The sequence below is a fragment of the Terrapene carolina genome, unplaced genomic scaffold, assembly GCF_002925995.2.
Source record: "Terrapene carolina triunguis isolate 2854851 unplaced genomic scaffold, T_m_triunguis-2.0 Scaffold231, whole genome shotgun sequence".
Taxonomy (NCBI): Eukaryota; Metazoa; Chordata; order Testudines; family Emydidae; genus Terrapene; species Terrapene triunguis.
In genome coordinates, this window is record NW_020664582.1 from 4885312 (window position 1) to 4905365 (window position 20054).

The window sequence follows — 20054 nt, forward strand, 5'->3', positions numbered from 1 at the left end:
TAGGGGGGTCCCAGGTAGGTCAGAGGGGGCTGCAGGTGCAAGGTCTCTCCAGAGGCTTTGCCAAGGTAGCCAAGACCAGGAGCAGCAGAGAAGTGAAAGAAGCTGAGGACGCTGCCCCAGTTTTTCAGTATGTGGGGGAGAGGTCCAAGAGGAAGGACAGGGTGTTTGTCTGGGGTTTCTGTCATGCTGGGGCCCTGGGGATCCCCAGCTTCATTAAGCCTGATGCAAGCTGGAAAAAGCGCCGGAGGATACAACCCACACCCTACCGCCTGGACACAGCTGAGAAGGTGAGTGAAAAGAGCTGGGAGACCCGTTAAGTATTATTGGAAGGACACTTTGGGCTGGAGGTGTGGCCAAGTCAACATGTTCAGAGCCTAACTTTCCCTATGATCACAGGTGTTTTGGCTTGATTGTTTGGTTCAGCTCATTATAGTGAGAGGGACCAGCTGCAAAATTAGCACCTGAACTTTCCCAGGCTTTGGTCTAATCATTTTGTTTAGGCCTGCCTCTGATTTTTTTTTCCAGGGGGATTCATTTTAAAGAAGTATTAAAACCTTTTCTCTGATGATGAGGATTTTTTTCTGTGTTTTAATGAGACATAATCACAAAGGTCAAAGGACTGTCAATGCTAGCTCAGTGTAACAGGACTCTCAGCCAGTTTGAATGAAAGCGATAACAAGGTCTGAGATTTTAAATGTCATGTTGAAAAATGCAGCACAACATATTCATGATAAGAAGGTGATTTTAAAAACTTCCTTAAAATACAATACATCCACTGATTTTAGCATCTCAGTGAATCAGACTTGGCAGTGTCTGTCCTAAATATGAAGCTTTTGGGGGTTAATTTAACAGTTTTATGTTAATTCCATTGCTGTCAATGTAGCTGAGTCAATGTGCCTAAGGAGAGTCTGTGTCATAATAACTATCATTGTTTATTATTTGCACTGTGATAGTACTTAGAGGCTCCCATCAGGAATGAGATTCCGTTGTTCTTGGACCTGTGCAAACACACAGGATGGTACTTGCCCCATGGAGCTTGTACGCTATCTAGAGAGCTTTAGCATGGTATATAGTATATTGCCAGAGCCATAACAGAGAGCTCATGGTTTCCTTTAACCCCCCCCCCCCCCCCCGACGAAAAGTATCCCCATAGTCAGTTGCTCTTTTGTACCTTTGCACTTTGAAGAAATTAGAAACCCATCTTAACGAAGTTGTTTAAATTCATTCATCTCCTTTAGCCTAATGCTTGGTGACTTGCACTCTGCCTGAGGAGGGCTGAAATTTATGTAAATGTTTTTTTAGTCTTTATTTTTATTTTTAAATCCAACTACTTACTAGTTTAGAAAACAAAATCCTGTTCATTTCTGCTATTCAAATTGTGCTTAAGTGGAAGAGTTTTGATGTTCTGTGTCCTGCTTCTCATTCTTTTATTTCACAAAACCACTGCACAGTTTTGCATGACTGATGCTCCACCAAGTGTTCCAGGACTGGACTGCAGGGGTTGCTGCATTTGTGAATTTAGGTGTATTGATAGAGCTCTAGTCTTACCGAGATGAACAGCTTTTTGGTCTTAAATCTCGGCAGGGATGTCCAGAGTCTGGCACTAGTCCAGGGGTCGACAATCCTTCAGAAGTGATGTGCCGAGTCTTCATTTATTCACTCTCATTTAAGGTTTCGCGTGCCAGTCATACATTTTAACGTTTTTAGAAGGTCTCTTTCTATAAGTCTATAATATATAACTAAACTATTGTTGTATATAAAGTAAACAAGGTTTTTAAAATGTTTAAGAAGCTTCATTTAAAACTAAATTAAAATGCAGAGCCCCCCGGACCGGTGGCCAGGACCCGGGCAGTGCGAGTGCCACTGAAAATCAGCTCACGTGCCGCATGTTGCCTACCCCTGCACTAGTCATTACTTCCTAGAGTGCTAAACTTGCACCTGAGTACTGTGTCCATACAGTGCTATTACTGAAGCATTAAAAAAAAGAACAGTTTAGAATTAATTTCCATCCTCAATTTTATTCAGAAAAGAAGCAAGAAGAATCGGGTCAGCAGTGCATAGTCTCTCTTCAGTCTGGACTACTTTGGGGTTGTCTCGTACATCCACAGACGTGATAACGACTTAGCAAAACTTATACGTACTGCTTAGGTCATGTCTAGACTACAGCTGCCACAGTGGCAGAGCTATGGTGGTGCAGCTGTGTCACAGTAGAACTGTAGTGTAGATGCTTCCCATGTTGACAGAAGGGTTTTTTCCCCATCAATGTAGTTAACCCATCTCTCCGAGAGTTGGGAACAAAGGGCTTGTCTACACTGGCAATTTACAGCGCTGCAACTTTCTCGCTCGGGGTGTGAAAAAACACCCCCCTGAGCGCAGCAAGTTTCCGCGCCAGTGTAGACAAGGCATCAGCGCTGGGAGCTGCGCCTCTCGTGAAGGTGGTTTTTTTAGAGTGCTGCGCCGCGACCACACAAGGCACGTTAAAGCGCTGCTAGTGTAGACTAGCCCTAAAATGATGGAAGAATTCTTCTGTTGATCTAGCTGTGTCTACACTGGGAGTTAGGTCACCCTAACTACAGTAATCAGGGTGTGAAATTTTTCACAGCCCTGTGCGACATAACTAGGTTGATCTAAGTTTTAAGTTTAGATCAGGCTGTGTCTTTAAAAACAAACAGTACTTTTGGACTAGTTGCTAAAATGAACAAGTGTTTAGAAGCTTGTCTAGCAGCTGTTTGAGTTTTATTCTTAAACCCCAACAGGTTAAGGACTATTGATGTCCCTCTGGTAAGGGCTGTACCCAGAAGACTCCTTTGCCATGAATTGGGGGCAGTGGTCTAAATAAACATGATTCTGAGTTTATAAAATCAAATAAGCTTTAATTTTCCAAAGCAGATTTATAACTCAATGTTTTGCTTTTTTCTTAAAGATATCCTCTGCAGCATGTGGCTATGGCTTCACGCTAATATCCTCAAAAACCACTGACATTACCAAAGTTTGGGGCATGGGGCTGAACAAGGATTCTCAGCTTGGCTTTCAGAGAAGCAGGAAGGATCAAAGTAAGCATCTCAGCTCTTGTAGGGATTTGAGGGGTCATCAATAAGCTATTGGAAAACATTGCGGATGTTTCTAGAAGTCTAAATCCCAAGGGAGTTGGGTGACCTTTAAGACAGACTGTCCTAGGCATTTCCTGGGGGTGGAGAGCCAGTGGGGATGGGTAGGAGACTATGATTGAGTTGCAGTGTTGGTGGCTGAGAGGGTTTTTGAGAATTGTCGTGTAAAGAATTTAGTTCCGTCCATGGAGTGGTTTTAAAAATGTATTTTGTATTTGTAGTGTACCAGCCCAAACCCATTTTGGGCAAACCCATCAGCTAGGAAAATGTCTTTGCTACCACACGTTAGGCACATATCTGGTGGTCATCGCCAGGGTGGATGTAGATGCTGGAAGTGGTGCAGTGTCTCTGTGTCATGTAATGTTTTAACATTACTGGGCATCCATATGTTATCATAAAATCACAAAAAGGGCCTTAACTCATGGAAACATAGTTTAATTTTGCCTGAAATTGGCAGACAGCTTCTAAATACAATCGAGAATGCAACTATGTACTCAAAATAGTACTGCTTTGGAAGGTTTGGTAAATATTTAGCCCCAGATGATATATTGTGTGCATGTTTCCCATACTTTTTTTGCCTTTCGTGAAAGCAAAAGTCTAGTCATATGACAATATGAGCTTGTCATTATTTGGAGAATGGTCTGATTTAATAAACGCTTTTTCTTTCTGCTGTTTTTATGAAATTATGCAGACAAGACCCCCTACTCCCTAATTATAAAACATATTTTTGATGTTATCTGCCTGGCCAGAGATGAAAGTCTAAAACACACATGGTACAATTGTAATGATCTTCTTACTAGCACTGAATACAATGACAATATGTGTAAACTTCTTATATAACAGTAATGACTCTTAATGGAAGGGCTGTAGAATGTCTTGTATGAATATATTGTGTGAGTAACAAAGTATAACCGTGTACTCCTATGTAACCCATACATCTGACTATTAGCTACTGAATGTCTAATGTAACACCCCTTCATGCTATATTTACTCACAAAAATAGTCACAGTAATTTGCAGGTAATTGAAACATGTTTATTTCCCCTCAGAATCTGTGTCGGGTGTGTTCAGTACTCTGTTGCTACACTCGTCACTGTCACAGTTGCATGCATTGGAGCACATGAAATCTTCCCTGTGGCCTTTGCACGTCCTTGTTGCACAGGTACTCTCACAGGTACACTGCCCAAAAGTAAGGATGGCTTCTGGTGCAGGTGGCAGCACCATCATTTTAGGAACCAGGTATCCTGGGCTAGTGATCAGTCATCCATTGTTGACGGGACACATGAAGATACTGTACTGTTGCATGAGCCTGACTGATAATTTGCACATTGTTGTTGGCAGTGTCTCGCTGGTTTTGTTCTTAGCAAACAACTCATAGCCCACATTATGCAGAGATGCTTGCTTCTTACCACCGTAAAATAAAAATACCAGAGAGACGTAGGCTGCTGACTGAATTCAGGGCATGGGCAGACCTGATGTAACTAGAGAGTTAATGAAGAACTAAGCAGTAGCTGAATCAAGTAACCTTTGCTCAGTAGCACTAGTAAGATTTGAAGGTAGGTAACTGCAGATCAACCCAACTGCAGTTTTTTCAAAGTGGTGGTCCTAATGTATAAATCACCAACAGGCAGAGATGTGGTTCCCTTCTAGACTGTTGTATCATCTCTGAGGTGTGATCAGATCTGAGTGTTTCTGCCCAGTGTAGGTAATGGGAGCAGGCAGATAAATGACAGCATGCAGGTAGGTTATTGAAACACTGCAGCTGATATTTCATGCTTGTTCTTGGGATGGAAAGAAATCACGTTTGCACAAAGCTAGGGGGAAATTAGCAGTGTGCACAATGAACATATCTGACTAGCCTTCCCCGGAGCTGGCCAACCCATAGCTTCAACCCCAATAATCCAAACATTAGTAGATTTTCACTTTGGTTGTACAAAGTGGTGCTCCTGTGAGCAAGACCGGCATCGCCAACAGGTGCCAGAGACGCACACAGGCTGCAGCAGCATTGCTGTTTAAGGGTAAACTTTCAAAGTGTGCTAAAGTTCATAGAGTCAGATTGGGTTGGAAATTTGTATGCTAGTAGAAGGCCTTGGGTACCATTTGTGGTGCAAATTTAAGGGACTATCCAGCTCCCTTCCTCTCCCAGCAAATGAGCTGTGTTTAACTGTAAAGTGCTCTAATGTGCAAACGCAGAGCCAGATTGGCTTGAGAACTGCGCTGCCAGATGAAGACCAGGAGTAGCACCTGGGCTACAATTCTGGGGTCCCTTGGTGACTGGAGCCTGCGCTTCCCCTGATCTGTTTTTACAATGGGTCAAACTACTCTGAGAACTCCAGCAGTTGGAGCGACAGATAGCGCCGATGCAGCAGGCATGCAGTGCTGAGCTGGGGAGTGTGCTCAGTTCGTGCTAGAGGCACTCAAAGTGGAATTCGGGGAGCTAAGAATGGGTACGCTCACTCCACACCCTGGGCACACATAGCTAGATCTATAAAGGGACTTGGGTGCCTAAATCCCACCACCGCAATTCACAAAACCCCTGCACAGCTTCTTCCCAATCCTGTAGGTGCCTACGTTTTTGCTCTAAAAATTCCCAAGCCACCTGCGTTTCTTCCTCTGTGCACGTGAACATAAGAATGGACATATTGGGTCAGACCAAAGGTCCATCTAACTCACACTTCTGATTTCTGACAGTGGCCAATGCCAGGTGCCCCAGAGGGAATGAACAGAACAGGTAATCATCAAGTGATCCATCCCCTGTCGCCCATTCCCAGCTTCTGGCAAATAGAGGCTAGGGACGCCATCCTGGCTAATAGCCATTGATGAACCTATTCTCCATGAACGTATCTAGTTCTTTTTTGAACCCTGTTATAGTCTTGACCTTCACAACATCCTCTGGCAAAGAGTCCCACAGGTTGACTGTGCATTGTGTGAAGAAATACTTCCTTTTGTTTGTTTTTAAACCTGCTGCCTATTAATTTCATTTGGTGACCCCCTAGTTCGTGTTATGTAAAGGGGTAAATAACACTTCCTAATTTACTTTCTCCACACCTGTCATGATTTTATAGACCTCTATCATATCTCCCTTTAGTGGTCTCTTTTCCAAGCTGAAAAGTCCCAGTCTTTTTAATCTCTCTTCATATGGAAGCTGTTCCATACCCCAGATCATTTTTGTTGCCCTTTTCTGAACCTTTTCCAATTTCAATATCTTTTTTGAGATGGGGTGACCACATCTGCACGTAGTATTCAATATGTGGGCATACCATGGATTTGTATAGTGGCAATATGATATTTTCTGTCTTCTTATCTCTCCCTTTCTTAATGGTTCCCAACGTTCTTTTCGCTTTTTTGACTGCCGCCGCACATTGGATGTTTTCAGAGAACGATCTGCAATGACACCAAGATCTTTCTTGAGTGGTAACAGCTAATTTAGACCCCCTCATTTTATATGTATAGTTGGGATTATGTTTTCCAATGTGCATTACTTTGCATTTATCAAGATTGAATTTCATCTGTGATTTTGTTGCCCAGTCACACAGTTTTGTGAGATCTGTTTGTAGTCTGTTTTGGACTCAACTATCTTGAGTAATTTTGTATCATCTGCAAATTTTGCCACCTCACAGTTTACCCCTTTTTCCAGATCATTTATGAATATGCTGAACAGTACTGGTCCCAGTACAGACCCCTGGGGGATGCCACTATTTACCTCTCTCCATTCTGAGAGCTGACCATTTATTCCTACTCTTTGTTTCCTATCTTTTAGCCAGTTACTGATCCGTGAGAGGACCTTTCCTCTTACCCTATGATCCTCATGCCTAAGCCCCAGCATGATTCTCAAGCCATTGTGCTGCTTATCTTCCCTTGGGGGCTCAATTGGGTAGGCGCCTAATACCACACAAGGCGGTTGTGGAGGCCAGGGCCTCCTTTATAATGTTTAGCTTAATGGTTAGGGTACTCACCTGGGATCTGGCAGAGCCTGGGTCAGTTTCCTCTCATGGCCTCAGGAGGAGCTGGGATTTGAACGGCGATCTGTCACTTCTTAGATGCGTGTCCTCAGCGGAGGTGCCACTCCCTCCTGACTTTTACCCACTGGTTAGGGCACTCACCTGGGGTGGGGGTGAGTCTGCTTTGATTCCCCAGTCTGCCGACTGAGAAGGGATGTGAATAGGGATCTGCTGTCTCGCAAGTGCATGCCCTGAGTGCTGAACGAAGGGATCTTGTGGTGTGGGTTGCTCTTCTTCTCTTGTTGATGCTGGGCCACTTTAATGAAATAATTGCACAGCAGTTGGGCCACGGCTAGCTAGTCTCAGGAATGCTCTATAGCCCAGTGGTTTGGGTTGTTGCTCAGGAGGTGGGAGATGGGGTTCAATTCCCCCTCTGCCTGCCTGGTGGGATGTCAACAGCCATCTCCTAAGTGCTGGGCTAGGTGGGGTCCTGGGGTGGGGCTCCCTCAGACTTTCCTCTTGAAGCCGTTCCACTTTAATTAGCAATTAATTGGGCCAAAGAAAGAGTAAATGCTGAGCTGTCCCTTATAGTGTAGAGGTTTGCTTACTAAGGCCTGGTCTACACTAGGGTTTTATGTCGAATTTAGCGCCGTTATATCGAATTAACCCTGCACCCGTCCACACCAGGAAGCCATTTAGTTCGACATAGAGCTCTCTTTAAATCAATTTCTGTAATCCTCCCCAACGAGAGGAGTAGCGCTAAATTCGAAATGACCATATCGAATTAGGCTAGGTGTGGATGGAAATCGACGGTAATAGCTCCGGGAGCTATCCCACAGTGCACCACTCTGTTGATGCTCTGGACAGCAGTCCGAGCTCGGATGCTCTGACCAGCCACACCCTGGGAAAATTTGAATTCATTTTCCTGTCTGGGCAGTTTGAATCTCAGTTCCTGTTTGGACATCGAGGTGAGCTCAGCAGCAGTGGCAACGATGCAGAGCTCTCCAGCAGAGATGGCCGTGCAATCTAATAGAAAGAGGGCCCCAGCATGGACTGATCGGGAAGTCTTGGATCTCATCGCTGTGTGGGGCGATGAGTCCGTGCTTTCAGAGCTGCGCTCCAAAAGAAGGAATGCTAAGATCTACGAGAAGATCTCTAAAGCCATGGCAGAGAGAGGCTACAGCCGGGATGCAACGCAGTGCCGCGTGAAAATCAAGGAGCTGAGACAAGGCTACCAAAAAACCAAAGAGGCTAACGGACGCTCCGGATCCCAGCCCCACACATCCCGTTTCTACCAGGCACTGCATTCCATCCTGGGTGCGGCCGCCACCACTACCCCACCCGTGACCGTGGACTCCGAGGATGGGATATTGTCCGCGGCCGGTTCCTCGTCGGACATGTTAGCGGACGGGGAAGATGAAGAAGGAGATGAGGAGGACGAGGCAGTCGACAGCGCTGGCACCGCTGATTTCCCCGACAGCCAGGAGCTCTTCATCACCCTTACCGAGATCCCGTACCAACCGTCCCCATCCCTTACCCCGGACACAGAATCAGGGGAAGGATCAAGCAGTAAGTGCTGTAAACATGTAAACATTTATTTTGAACAGAACGGGAATATTTATACTATTAACAATGTATTTTTATCAAAGTGCTGTAAACTAGTAAAAAATAATCAGGTACAAAACTGGAATATTTGCAATGGTAACAAAGGGTTTCTCATGATTTGTCTGTCTTAGGCTCTTCACAATTTAGTCCCAAGTATTTTAAAATTTTTTTACAATGTCCGTTACTTCATGATTCCGAGGCCCAAGACGCTCCACTCCATAGTCCCAGTGCACCTAGGCGAAAATCCGGTCAATATGGCCGGGGATTGACGAGAAATCCTCGTAGGAGAACTCCTCGTAGGTCTCGTGGAGGTAGATTTCCAGCCTGTTTATCAGGTTCCGGGGTAGGGCGATCTTACTGGGCCCTCCATGGTAGCACACGTGTCCCCGCCACGCCACAATCAAGTACTCGGGGATCATGGCCCGACACAGCATGGCGGCATACGGCCCCGGTTTCTGCATGCTTTCCCGCAGCATGCGTTCTCTCTGGGTGTCCGGGATCCTCAGGAGGGTGATGTCGCTCATGACGCCCTGCTTTGAATTAGGGAGGGGAATGTTAGTATTGGGACTGCTTTACAGCCACGCGGTGGAGGGAGAGGGGCAGCATACAGGGATCTTTCCCTGGGACAGCCGCGAGGGGGTGGGACAGGGGCAGAGTTGATGCTGTCCTGATTGCTGGCAGCAGAGACTGGCATTGCTTTCAATGCGAAAGGAGGCCAGTGCTACTGCTGGAGTTTTAAGCAGCCACAAGTCTACGGCTTACCATGATTGCCCGCTCCAGAAGTTCAGGTCTCCAGCCACGCTTCTCTGATCACTCCAAGACCACCGCAAGTCCACAGGCACTGAAGGCGACGGCCGAAAATTCGACCTTGTCCTGAGTGCGCGTGTGAGAGGTGCAGTGCATGGTCTTGTTCACAGAGAAAGACTAGGTTCTTTGTGTACAATTTCATTTATCTGTCTCAGGAATTCACTCCCTTTTTACAATTCACACAGACACATCTGCGACTGTCTCCCAACCCAGCCTGTCAGCACACTCCCAGAGGCTAGCGCAGATTAGGCGGAGGAGGAAGAAGACGCGTGAAGACATGTTCTCAGAACTAAGAAGGAGGGGCGGCAAGGGCCGTTAAAACTTTCAGTCAACCCCTGCAGACTGGTCTAGCACTAGAAGGCTGACATTCCCCAAAATTTGATAAGTCCTTTCCTACCCACCTCACACAAGCCCCCGTCCAAGTTTCACCCCCCACGTTTCATGTGTGGTTCACAATAAAATGTTTGTTTCTGTTCATTACTGTTTCAGTCAGGTTCTTTTGAGGGAGAGTCTGTCTGGAGGGGGGGAAGGGGCTTGGTAATTGGACAGGACAGTGACCTTAAGCAGGGTACAGAGGCGGTGTCAGGTCCAGCATCAGGACACATACACAGTGCAGTCACTGGTTACCCTGGTCAGTCTGGGAGGTGTTTTTCATGTTCTGGGGGGGGGTTGCTCTGTGACTTTTTGGCGGGGGAGGGCAGTTACAGATCTTATGCAGCGGTCCTTATCCTGGCTCACAGATCCACGCAGCAGGGGATATGTAACCCTACCCCCCCTGCCAGAAAGTCACATAGCCGACACATACACGCAGTCCCCCCCAGGAGTGCTGGCAGGCTCCATTGAAATAACCAGTGCACCAGTGCGGAGCCTGTCATTCCGGGAGTTTAGAAGCATCATTTGCATCAGAACACTAAACCCGCCCCCTGCCACAGTCTGCGTCCCCGGTTTAAAATATTCCCGCGAAAACAGCAATACAAACAACGGTGTTCATTAACAAAATAGAAATGATTTTATTTTTTGGGAAGGGGAAGGGGGTGAAGGGGGTATGTAACTGGAGAGGATAGTCAAAATGAACTGGGTAAAGAAACGGGGGCAGGTTCAGCTTTTCTGTCCACAAAGTGAAAAGTCACAGGTTGCCCTGCTCACTCAGGAACCTAGCTTTCAAAGCCTCCCGGATGCACAGGGCGTCCCGCTGGGATCTTCTAATGGCCCGGCTGTCTGGCTGGACGTAATCAGCAGCCAGGCTATTTGCCTCTAGCTCCCACCCCGCCATAAAGGTCTCCCCCTTGCTCTCACACAGATTGTGGAGCACACAGCAAGCTGCTATAACGATGGGGATATTGGTTTCACTGAGATCACAGCGAGTGAGTAAGCTTCTCCATCTCCCTTTGAGACGGCCAAAAGCACACTCCACCACCATTCTGCACTTGCTCAGCCGGTAGTTGAACAGTTCTTTTTCTGTGTCCAGGGCGCCAGTATAGGGCTTCATGAGCCAGGGCATTAGCGGGTAGGCTGTGTCCCCGAGGATGACTGTAGGCATCTCCACATCCCCAAGAGTTATTTTGTGGTCTGGGAAGTAAATACCTTCCTGCAGCTGTCTAAACAGACCAGAGTTCCTGAACACGCGAGCGTCATGAACCTTGCCCGGCCATCCGACGTAGATGTTCGTAAACCGTCCCCGATGGTCCACCAGTGCTTGCAGCACCATTGAAAAGTAGCCCTTTCTATTGATGTACTGGCTGGCCTGGTGGTCCGGTCCCAGGATAGGGGTGTGAGTCCCATCGATAGCCCCACCGCAGTTTGGGAATCCCATCGCGGCAAAGCCATCTATGATGACCTGCGCGTTTCCCAGGGTCACTACCTTTGGGAGCAGTACCTTCACGATTGCGTTGGCTACTTGCATGACAACAACCCCCACGGTAGATTTGCCCACACCAAAGTGGTTCGCAACCGACCGGTAGCTGTCCGGCGTTGCAAGCTTCCAGAGGGCTATGGCCACTCGCTTCTCAACTGTGAGGGCTGCTCTCATCCTGGTATTCTGGCGCTTCAGGGCAGGGGACAGCAACTCACAAAGTTCGAGGAAAGTCCCCTTCCGCATGCGAAAGTTTCGCAGCCACTGGGATTCATCCCAGACCTGAAGCACTATACGGTCCCACCAGTCCGTGCTTGTTTCCCGGGCCCAGAATCGCCGTTCCACGATATCCACATGACCCATTGCCACCATGATGTCCTGGGCGCTGGGGCTCGTGGTTTCTGACAGCTCTGTGCTACTCTCCGACTTCAGGCCATCACGGCGGTGTCGTAGCCTCCTCGCCTGATTACTCTGCATCTGCCTCAGGGTAAGGTGTATGATAAGCTGCGAGGTGTTGAGAACGGCCAGAAGTGCAGCGATGGTCGCAGCGTGATCCATGATCGCAGTGCTGTGGCGTCCGCGCTCTCACTGACCAGAAAAGTGCGCGAACTGATTTCCCGCCGGCGCTTTCATGGAGGGAGGGAGGGCGTTAGTGACGGACGGATGACGACACATTTTTTTTACCCAGAAGGCATTGGCGGCTCGACCCAGAATTCCGATGGGCAGCGGGGACTGCGGGAACTGTGGGATAGCTGCCCACAGTGCACCGCTTCCAATATCGACGCTCGCCCCGTTAGTGTGGACTCACAAAGTCGAATTACTGTCCTTAGTGTGGACACACACGTTCGACTTTGCAATATCGATTACACATATTCGATTTAAGTAAAATCGAACTACCCTCGTAGTGTAGACATACCCTAAGCTGTGCTGCTGGGGATGGAGTGATCCTTAGTGCAGTGATGAGGGCGCACTCACTTGACAGATGCCTATTGAAATCCCTTCTCCTCAGGCACACGGGGGAATTACACCAGCCTTGCTCACAGCCTGGCTGAGTATCCAAACTGCCAAGCTACAGGTTTCACAGGTGGCCTCTGCCTCCTTTCCCCTCTCCCTCAGCTGGTTGGGGGGGGGGGGCATTAGGCAGGTAACTAAAAGTTTTTTTTTTTTACTTTTAAAGAAACAGTCTAGGCACCTAACTCACTTAATTCCATCTTCAAATGCTTCCAGGCATGTTCAAGCTTTTCTGAGATGAGTCTCGTCTCTTATCTTCTGGGAAAACATAATTGTTCGTGGAATCGTCAAGTATCATCCATTTCATTGGTTCATTGCCTCATTCATAAGTTTGTGGATTCTAATGCCATAGTTATATGCTTTCCCTTTTGGAGCATGGCTGATGACTGAAGCACCCCAGTCTGAGGTGTCACAGTTAGGAATCTTTCTCTTGAAATTCAGCCTAAATTTCCCTGGCTTAACTTCATCCCATTACTTCTAGTTATGCCTCAGTGACCACACTAAATGATTCTTCTCCATCCTTGGTAATTACGTCCTTCAATTTTTTTAGACTCTCATATCTCTTCTCATCCTCTCTCTCCTTCCCGCCCCCCGCAGCCAACGCTAGAGCAAGCTATAAATATTTAGCCCTCTTACTCTTTCCCTTTCCAGCTATCTGATCACTTTGGTTGCTCTTCTTTGCTGGTATAGCTTTGCTGACAGAGCCCCCTAGCGGAGGCCGAAACTTTTTTTTTTTTTTTTTTTTTTTTTTTTTTGCTGGCCTAGCTACATCATCTCCCTGAACAATATTCACTAAACCGTCAGTAGCACTGTTCTGCTGGCAGGTGTCTACACCATGGGTTTTGCCAGCAAAGTTATACTGACCAGGGCATGTGACTTATTGTCCCCCCCCCCCCCCCCCCCCCTCCCCGACGTAACTGGAATGCTGCCTGTAGTGGCTCAAGAGTGGGAGCACCAACCTCAGGGCAGACTGTTAGGAACCAGGACACAAGCCACAGATTGGTTGTGACTTATATACTTAGATTGCACCAATCAATTGTCAAGTGTAAACCCCTCAAGTTCTATAACAGCCTTAACTTGGAGTCACAGGCAGTCTCCTTGGTACTCTGATCTATCTTGCCACCCATGTGAGCGTGTCTCTGTGATAGATGGTTCATTACAGCAAGAATCACAGCAGTATTCAGGTTACTCCCAGTCCCAAGGGACCAGTCTCTTACCCCAGGTCACCTGCACCTTAGATCTCACACCAATGACAACACTTGGAACCAATCCTATAAAAACTATAAGAAGATTTATTAGCTAGGAGAAGGAAATGAGTTATTTACCAAGTTAAAGCAGGTGAACATACACACACAAAGGAGTAACAGTCATATGTTTCAAAAGGTAATAGACGCTTCTACAATAAGCAAGCTCTATATGTCCTTTAGAGCTAACCCAGGCTAAGCAGTTCGGGCTCTCTTATGCCTAGAAAATCCTTGCCCTCTTCCCCTCCCTCCCCTCCCCCCCCACCAGAGTTGAAGCAGCTTAGAGATGCCTAGTTCCTTTTGTTTGGTGTTTTCATCCCCTCCTGCCATGGGCTCTGAGCTGCAAACTCAGCTGACAGGAGGAATCCACTTGCATGACTCATCCGCATGGGAGGAGAGCAGAACAAGTCTTTTGTCCTCTTTAACGTCCCACAATAGTCTAGTGTCGATAGACCTTTCCTGTTAGGAAGGACATAACATCTTGTGTTGCAGATCAGCACTTCATACTAATTAATATTTCTCTCCTGTCTGGTGACTTGCACAGAGTCACAGAGGCTTAAAATACAAGTGCTCAAATATTACCTTACTGTATGGGCTACAGATGCTGTAAATTAGATTAATGCATGCAGCAACTCTCAACCATTTCATAAAGTCTAAACACTAAACACGTTCTTATAGGTATTAGAATGATTTTAACAATATTAACACACAGGTGAGCCAGCCTCATTCCAGCTAGGTTTGCGTCAGTGTTCAATTGAGACATGGGGATTTTGGCATGAGCTGGCACCTGCTCTGCCAGCGTCACGACATTCATTAGGGGATGTGATTTTTTTTTTTTTTTTTAAACACACTTCTGGCTGACCTCGCTTTGTAGTGTAGTTTAAGTCTCAGAACTCCCTCCAGCCTGTCAGTATCTTTCTGGTATTGAGATGCTGATGTGGCCACATTAGAGAGCGGTAGAATGGCTATTTCCCGGTGAAACCTGCCTCCGTGTAGGCAGTCCCCTGTATTGCATTTCCTGTTGTTTGCATTGCAAGCTCCCTCCAGGCACTAAGATCCAGATTGTTGATACCTACAAAGAGGGTACCTGGCCGCACAAGAGATCCTCATCAATCAGTGGGATGACTTGTGGCGTAAGGTACTTCTACTCACTGCGTGTAAAGATATTGTAGTGTGATCTTAAGGGAGCCATTTTCCCTCTAGTATCATTTCTTCCTTTGATACATTTGTAAAAGCTCTTCATCTCCCTTTGACCTTTTGTGTAGCACTGATTATATTGTGCTTTTTTGCTGCTTTTTTCTTTTCCCTGATGGCCTTAACTAATTGTATATTCTGAGTTACCAACGCTTTCATTTCTAGTACAATATTTAAAAAAACCTTTACAGCTTTGATCCCTCGTGACGCCACATTTGTTGCTGCTTGTTCCTTGCATTCCTTGTTCTGAGAGGAATTTTAATCTGCTGTGCTTTAAGTATGGTGTCATGAGGCCCCCGATTCACCTTCCACACTGACTTTGAATGTTTTCTCCCATTTTACCGGAGTCGCAAAGCCCCCAGTTCAGCAAAGTAGTTAAGCACATGCTTAACTTCAAGCTCCTCAGTAATCCATCCAACATGCTTAACTGCTTTGCTGAAATGAAATGTTGAAATTCCCTGAATGTGGCCACCTAAAATCTAATGCCACCAAACTCCTGCATTCTGTGAATTGCTTACTGAGCAGAATCCAGTGCTTGCTGTTTCCAAGCCTTCCCTATTGGCAGTTAGTATGAGAGAGATCCAGGTCACCCCTTGACTCTGGTTAGGATCTTTGCTTTCTGGATCATAAATTGTCTTTTACCTATCCTAGGAACCTGTTTGGCAATGTGGGTTTATAAATACGATCCGCCAGCAAACACATACCAAGTTCACTTTGTAGAAGTTGTTAATTTCTGATTTGTCTGTTCCTTCTTAAAGCTAAAGGCTATGAGTATGTCTTGGAACCGTCTCCCATTCCATTACCACTGGACACTCCCCAGGAAACTCGGATCTTGCAGGTGGCTTGTGGGAGAGCTCATTCCCTCATCCTGACGGACAAGGAAGGAGGTACAGTATCACTTAGAGTGGTGGCAAGGGACAACCGATTGCTCAAGTCTTTTCTTTTTTCTTTCCTTAAAAGCTGAACCCAAACCTCCCTGTATAAATATGGCACATGGAAGTGTTTTTTTCAACCTTTAAAGCAGGATTGTTCAGTGGAGGGAAAGCTCTAAGCTTAAATCTTCTTCACCTTCTGCGTTCCATCTGGCACAAGCTGTAGATGTTTTTGTACTGCAAGTACATCTCTACCCTGATACAACACGAGTTTGGATATAACGTGGTAAAGCAGCGCTCTGGGGGGGGCAGGGCTGCGCCCTCTGGCGGATCAAGGCAAGTTCGATATAACGCGGTTAGATTTATTTGGCTCCCGAGGACAGCGTTATATCGGGGTAGAGGTGTATTCTAAAATATGGTTTGTCTGTCTAGCCCTGGGGCTTGTTAAGTGCAGGGTATTTGTCTTTTTCAGCTGGATGTATTTTCTAATTCAGGTTTCGGACAGCTATGCCAATACCTTCTGGCATTTTCTTTGTGAAACCTCTAAGTGCTACTTGTCTGGGTAGACTGTTGCATTCATAAATTAATGAATTAATATGCCTATATATAGAGGAACCCCTGTGTTGACTGGCTCTCAACTGCCCCGAGAATTCTTTAGCACACCAACTTCAGCGCAATATTTAGCATCCCAGTACAGCTGTTGATCCCTGGGAGAATTGATCACTTGATTTAGTGCTTCTGTGGAAATGCGGATCTTATTTCTAAATCTCCTAGGCAACAGTGGAATGAGCTAGTCAATTATGGAGGAATGGCCACTAGCCTCCAGGTACCAGTACGGTGCATATGACATTACTGCTTAGACATTGTTGCCTGAAATGTCTTGAATCTCTCATATTTAGGTGAACCCTGGTGAGAAGGTTCAAGATCATCTTGTGGGTGCTTGAGAGCTAAGCATTTTGGGTGTATGTCAGGATTTTGCAGGCCGTGTTGCAGTTAGGAGCCAACATCTGTGAGAGAACAAATGCTTGATATTAACTCAAATAGCTAAATGGAAGTCACATGAATGCAATCATTATTTTTCAGTCTTCAGCATGGGCAACAATTCCTATGGGCAGTGTGGCCGAAAAGTTACCGAAGGTGAAATTTACAGGTGAGAATACCCCTCCAAATTCATACCCTTTATTTTTGCATAATAGAATATCTCATATAATTAATCTTCAATTGGAGCTAGGTGGGGCAAGGTGACTGTGAAAGGACATTGCTCAAGGTTGAGGGGTCCAAAAACTAACCATTCATCCCTGGGAGGTCTAACACTCCACCGGGACTCTGGGTAAAGCCTCACAGGGCCTGAGCACTGTGGGGTCACCATGCACTTGAGATCTAAAAAAGGCATAAGCAGTTGGCTTCCTTTTCCACAGACGTTAGCAAGAAAATACCAAGTTACATAACGGTTCAAGACCAGTGTGATTTGCAGCCAGTTTTCAATCTTTAGCCTCCTAGATGGTGATAGTGCCCAGGTGTGTAGAAACCGCATTTGATCCTGAACAACAAGTCCTTGTACAGCACAGTCTGAATCTGCAGCTGGGGAAGGAGCAATAGTAACAGGCACTTAGGTAGGGCTCTATGATGTGAAACATACCATGCAGACAGTAATTCTCCAAACAACCCTGTGAGGGGAGGGCAGTATTGTTATTCCTCCGTATGTGGCCAGGGAGACAGAGCGCCAAAGGGACTCACTCACTCACGGTCACAGGTGCTGTGGCAGAGCGTGGACTAGAACTCAGCAGCTGCTGGCGTCTAATTCTGTGCTTAATCCACAAAGTAACGTGCTCTCTGTAAACGTAAGGAAGCCTAATCGGTATTTTAGCTTGTGGCTCTTTGATGCCTTCATGCTGCAAAGTGGTCACTTCCCAGCGTTAGATGGTAACCATACTTCACTGGTACTTAAAAATTCTATTCACCAGCTGTGACACAATCAAAACCGACCTTGCCTTGCTTGGCTCCTCAGTTGAGACGATCACTCTCTACTCTTACAGGTCTATTTTCTTTACTTTTATACTCCTTTCCCCAGTGGAGGTTTTTAGTACAGCTTTTCTCCATCCCTACTAATGTAGTGCCAGGTAATGTACTGTGAGAACAGGTAGACTAGTGCTAAATTAATCTAGTGGTATTGGGTATAATCTAGGGACTGGAATCAGGATCTCCTGAGAGAAAAGTCCCATCTCTACCAAGTAGAACTCCTATTGCTTTAGACTAGTCACTTAAACTAATCTATAAAAAGGGGAAATCATTTCCCTCCCTTCAGAAGATGGAAAGTGCTCTATAGTGTTAAGTGTTCTGAGTACATGGGGAAAGGGAGTCTTCACCAGATGTTTTGCAAAGAGTGTGTCGGGGTTCCTTCCCCACTCTGAACTCTGGGGTACAGATACGGGGACCCGCATGAAAGACCCCCCCAAGCTTATTTTTTATCAGTTTAGGTTAAAACTTTCCCAAGAACAAGGTGGAACTTGTGCCTTGAACAGTACGCTGCTACCACCAAGTGATTTAGACAAAGAATCAGGGAAAGGACCACTTGGAGTCCTATTTCCCCCCCAAGCCCTGCACCCCCTTTCCTAGGGAAGGCTTGAGAATAATATCCTCACCAGTTGGTACAGATGAACACAGACCCAAACCCTTGGATCTTAAGAACAATGAAAAAATCAATCAGGTTTTTAGAAGAAGAATTTTAATTAAAGAAAAGGTAAAAGAATCACCTCTGTAAAATCAGGATGGTAAGTACTTTACAGAATAACAAAAGATTCAAAAACACAGAGGATTTCCCCTCTAGGCAAAACTTTAGAGTTACAAAAACAGGGATAAACCTCCCTCTTAGCACAGGGAAAATTCACAAGCTAAAACAAAAGATAATCTAACGCATTTCTTTGCTATTACTTACTATTTCTGCAATACTAGATGCTTAGTCCAGATATGTTTAAGGAGATGTATTTTTTCTGCCCTGGTTCCTTACTGACTCGAAGAGAACAAAACAAAGACAAATAAAAACCTTCCCCCAGAGATTTGAAAGTATCTTCTCCCCTTATTGGTCCTTTTGGTCAGGTGCCAACCAGGTTATCTGAGCTTCTTAAGCCTTTACAGGGTAAAGAGGGATTTTATGCTACCCTTGGCTGTATGTTTATGACAGAGAGCAAGCCTCTGGAAGTTTCAGTTGCAAACCCTTAAAATCTTCCCTTTTGTTTTCCCTTTTCCCCTTTCTCTGCCGGTGATGTAGTGAGAGCCATCTAATTCACCGACTGCAAAAGTTTAAAGGCAGGGTTGCGCAGGTAAGAGCCTTTTCTCAATCTAAAATCTGTCTGAGGATGGGGGTGGTTCAACTGATGTCTTCTGAAATGGGAAAGAGGCCCTACTGCTTGATTCTTTGTGGCTTGAGCAATTGCCCACTGCCCAGCTAGTGTGATTGACTTTGCTGGGTCTGAATACCTGGGAGGACCAGATAGGAGCAGGAAACATGAGACCTTAGTTGATGGGCACCCTCTGCTGCTGAATTTCTTTGGCTGCATTTAAAAGTATTGTCTGTTGAGAGGCCTATCCCTGACCATTTCTCAGTCATCTCGGCCTTCTCTTTTGTGTCTGCTACCTCTCCTTTTACCACCATCAATTTGCAGCAGTTGGGCACTGAGACCTTTCATTTGTGAAGTCCCAAGTGCTATCCAGTGCCTTAACTATGAGACCATTCTCCCTGTAAATTGCCAACTAGATTCCACATAAGGTCAGATTCTGGATGAGGATTTCTAGGATTGGGTGAGGCCTAATTAGCACACATGATTGCCCTGCTATTTCATGCAACTGCAGTAATTACATGCACAAAGTGGTCAGTTGGCCATTTGTATGTCCATGTACCTGGATTGCATGTGTGCACTTGGGAAAATTTGGCCCATAAAATCCACCAAGTGATTGCCTAGACAGCAAGGTAACTAATCCAGGCCAATGGGGTGGGAGATTATATTTGGCCAAATTTTTCAAAAAGAAGTCCTTTAACGTTAAAAGCCTAAATCCTCATTTAGACTCTTAAAAGTCACTAGCCAGATTTTCAGGTGTGCTGAACACGGAGCAGCTCCCTGTGATATTGGGGTCAGCTCTTAGGTGCTCACTGTGCTTGAAAATTTACCCAGTGATTTAGGAGTGACTTTAGGCTTTGGAAATTTTGGCCCTAGCTCAGTGATACTCAGACCTCAGTGGTTCAGGAGCCAAATTAGTGATCAGCATTACCCAAGAGAGCCACAGTCGTGTGAATTCATGGTTTAATTTACTATAGTACTAGATAGTCATATTTAAACAGTATGACAGGGAAATAAAATATTTTGAGTGACACACACACACACACACACACACACACACACACACACACACACACACACACACACA

General features: G+C 45.8%; 1 protein-coding gene across 1 annotated transcript in view; it reads left to right on the top strand.

Moving 5' to 3' along the window:
- The first annotated feature begins 2926 nt into the window (after nt 1-2926).
- RCC1L (RCC1 like) overlaps nt 2927-20054 on the top strand; it is a 32819-nt gene continuing 15691 nt past the window's right edge. Inside the window, exons 1-4 of the mRNA XM_029912502.1 lie at nt 2927-3053; nt 15519-15647; nt 16716-16782; nt 18901-18952. Of these exons, the coding sequence (XP_029768362.1) occupies nt 2999-3053; nt 15519-15647; nt 16716-16782; nt 18901-18952 (303 nt within the window). The 5' untranslated portion in view covers nt 2927-2998. The remainder of the gene's footprint in view (nt 3054-15518; nt 15648-16715; nt 16783-18900; nt 18953-20054) is intronic.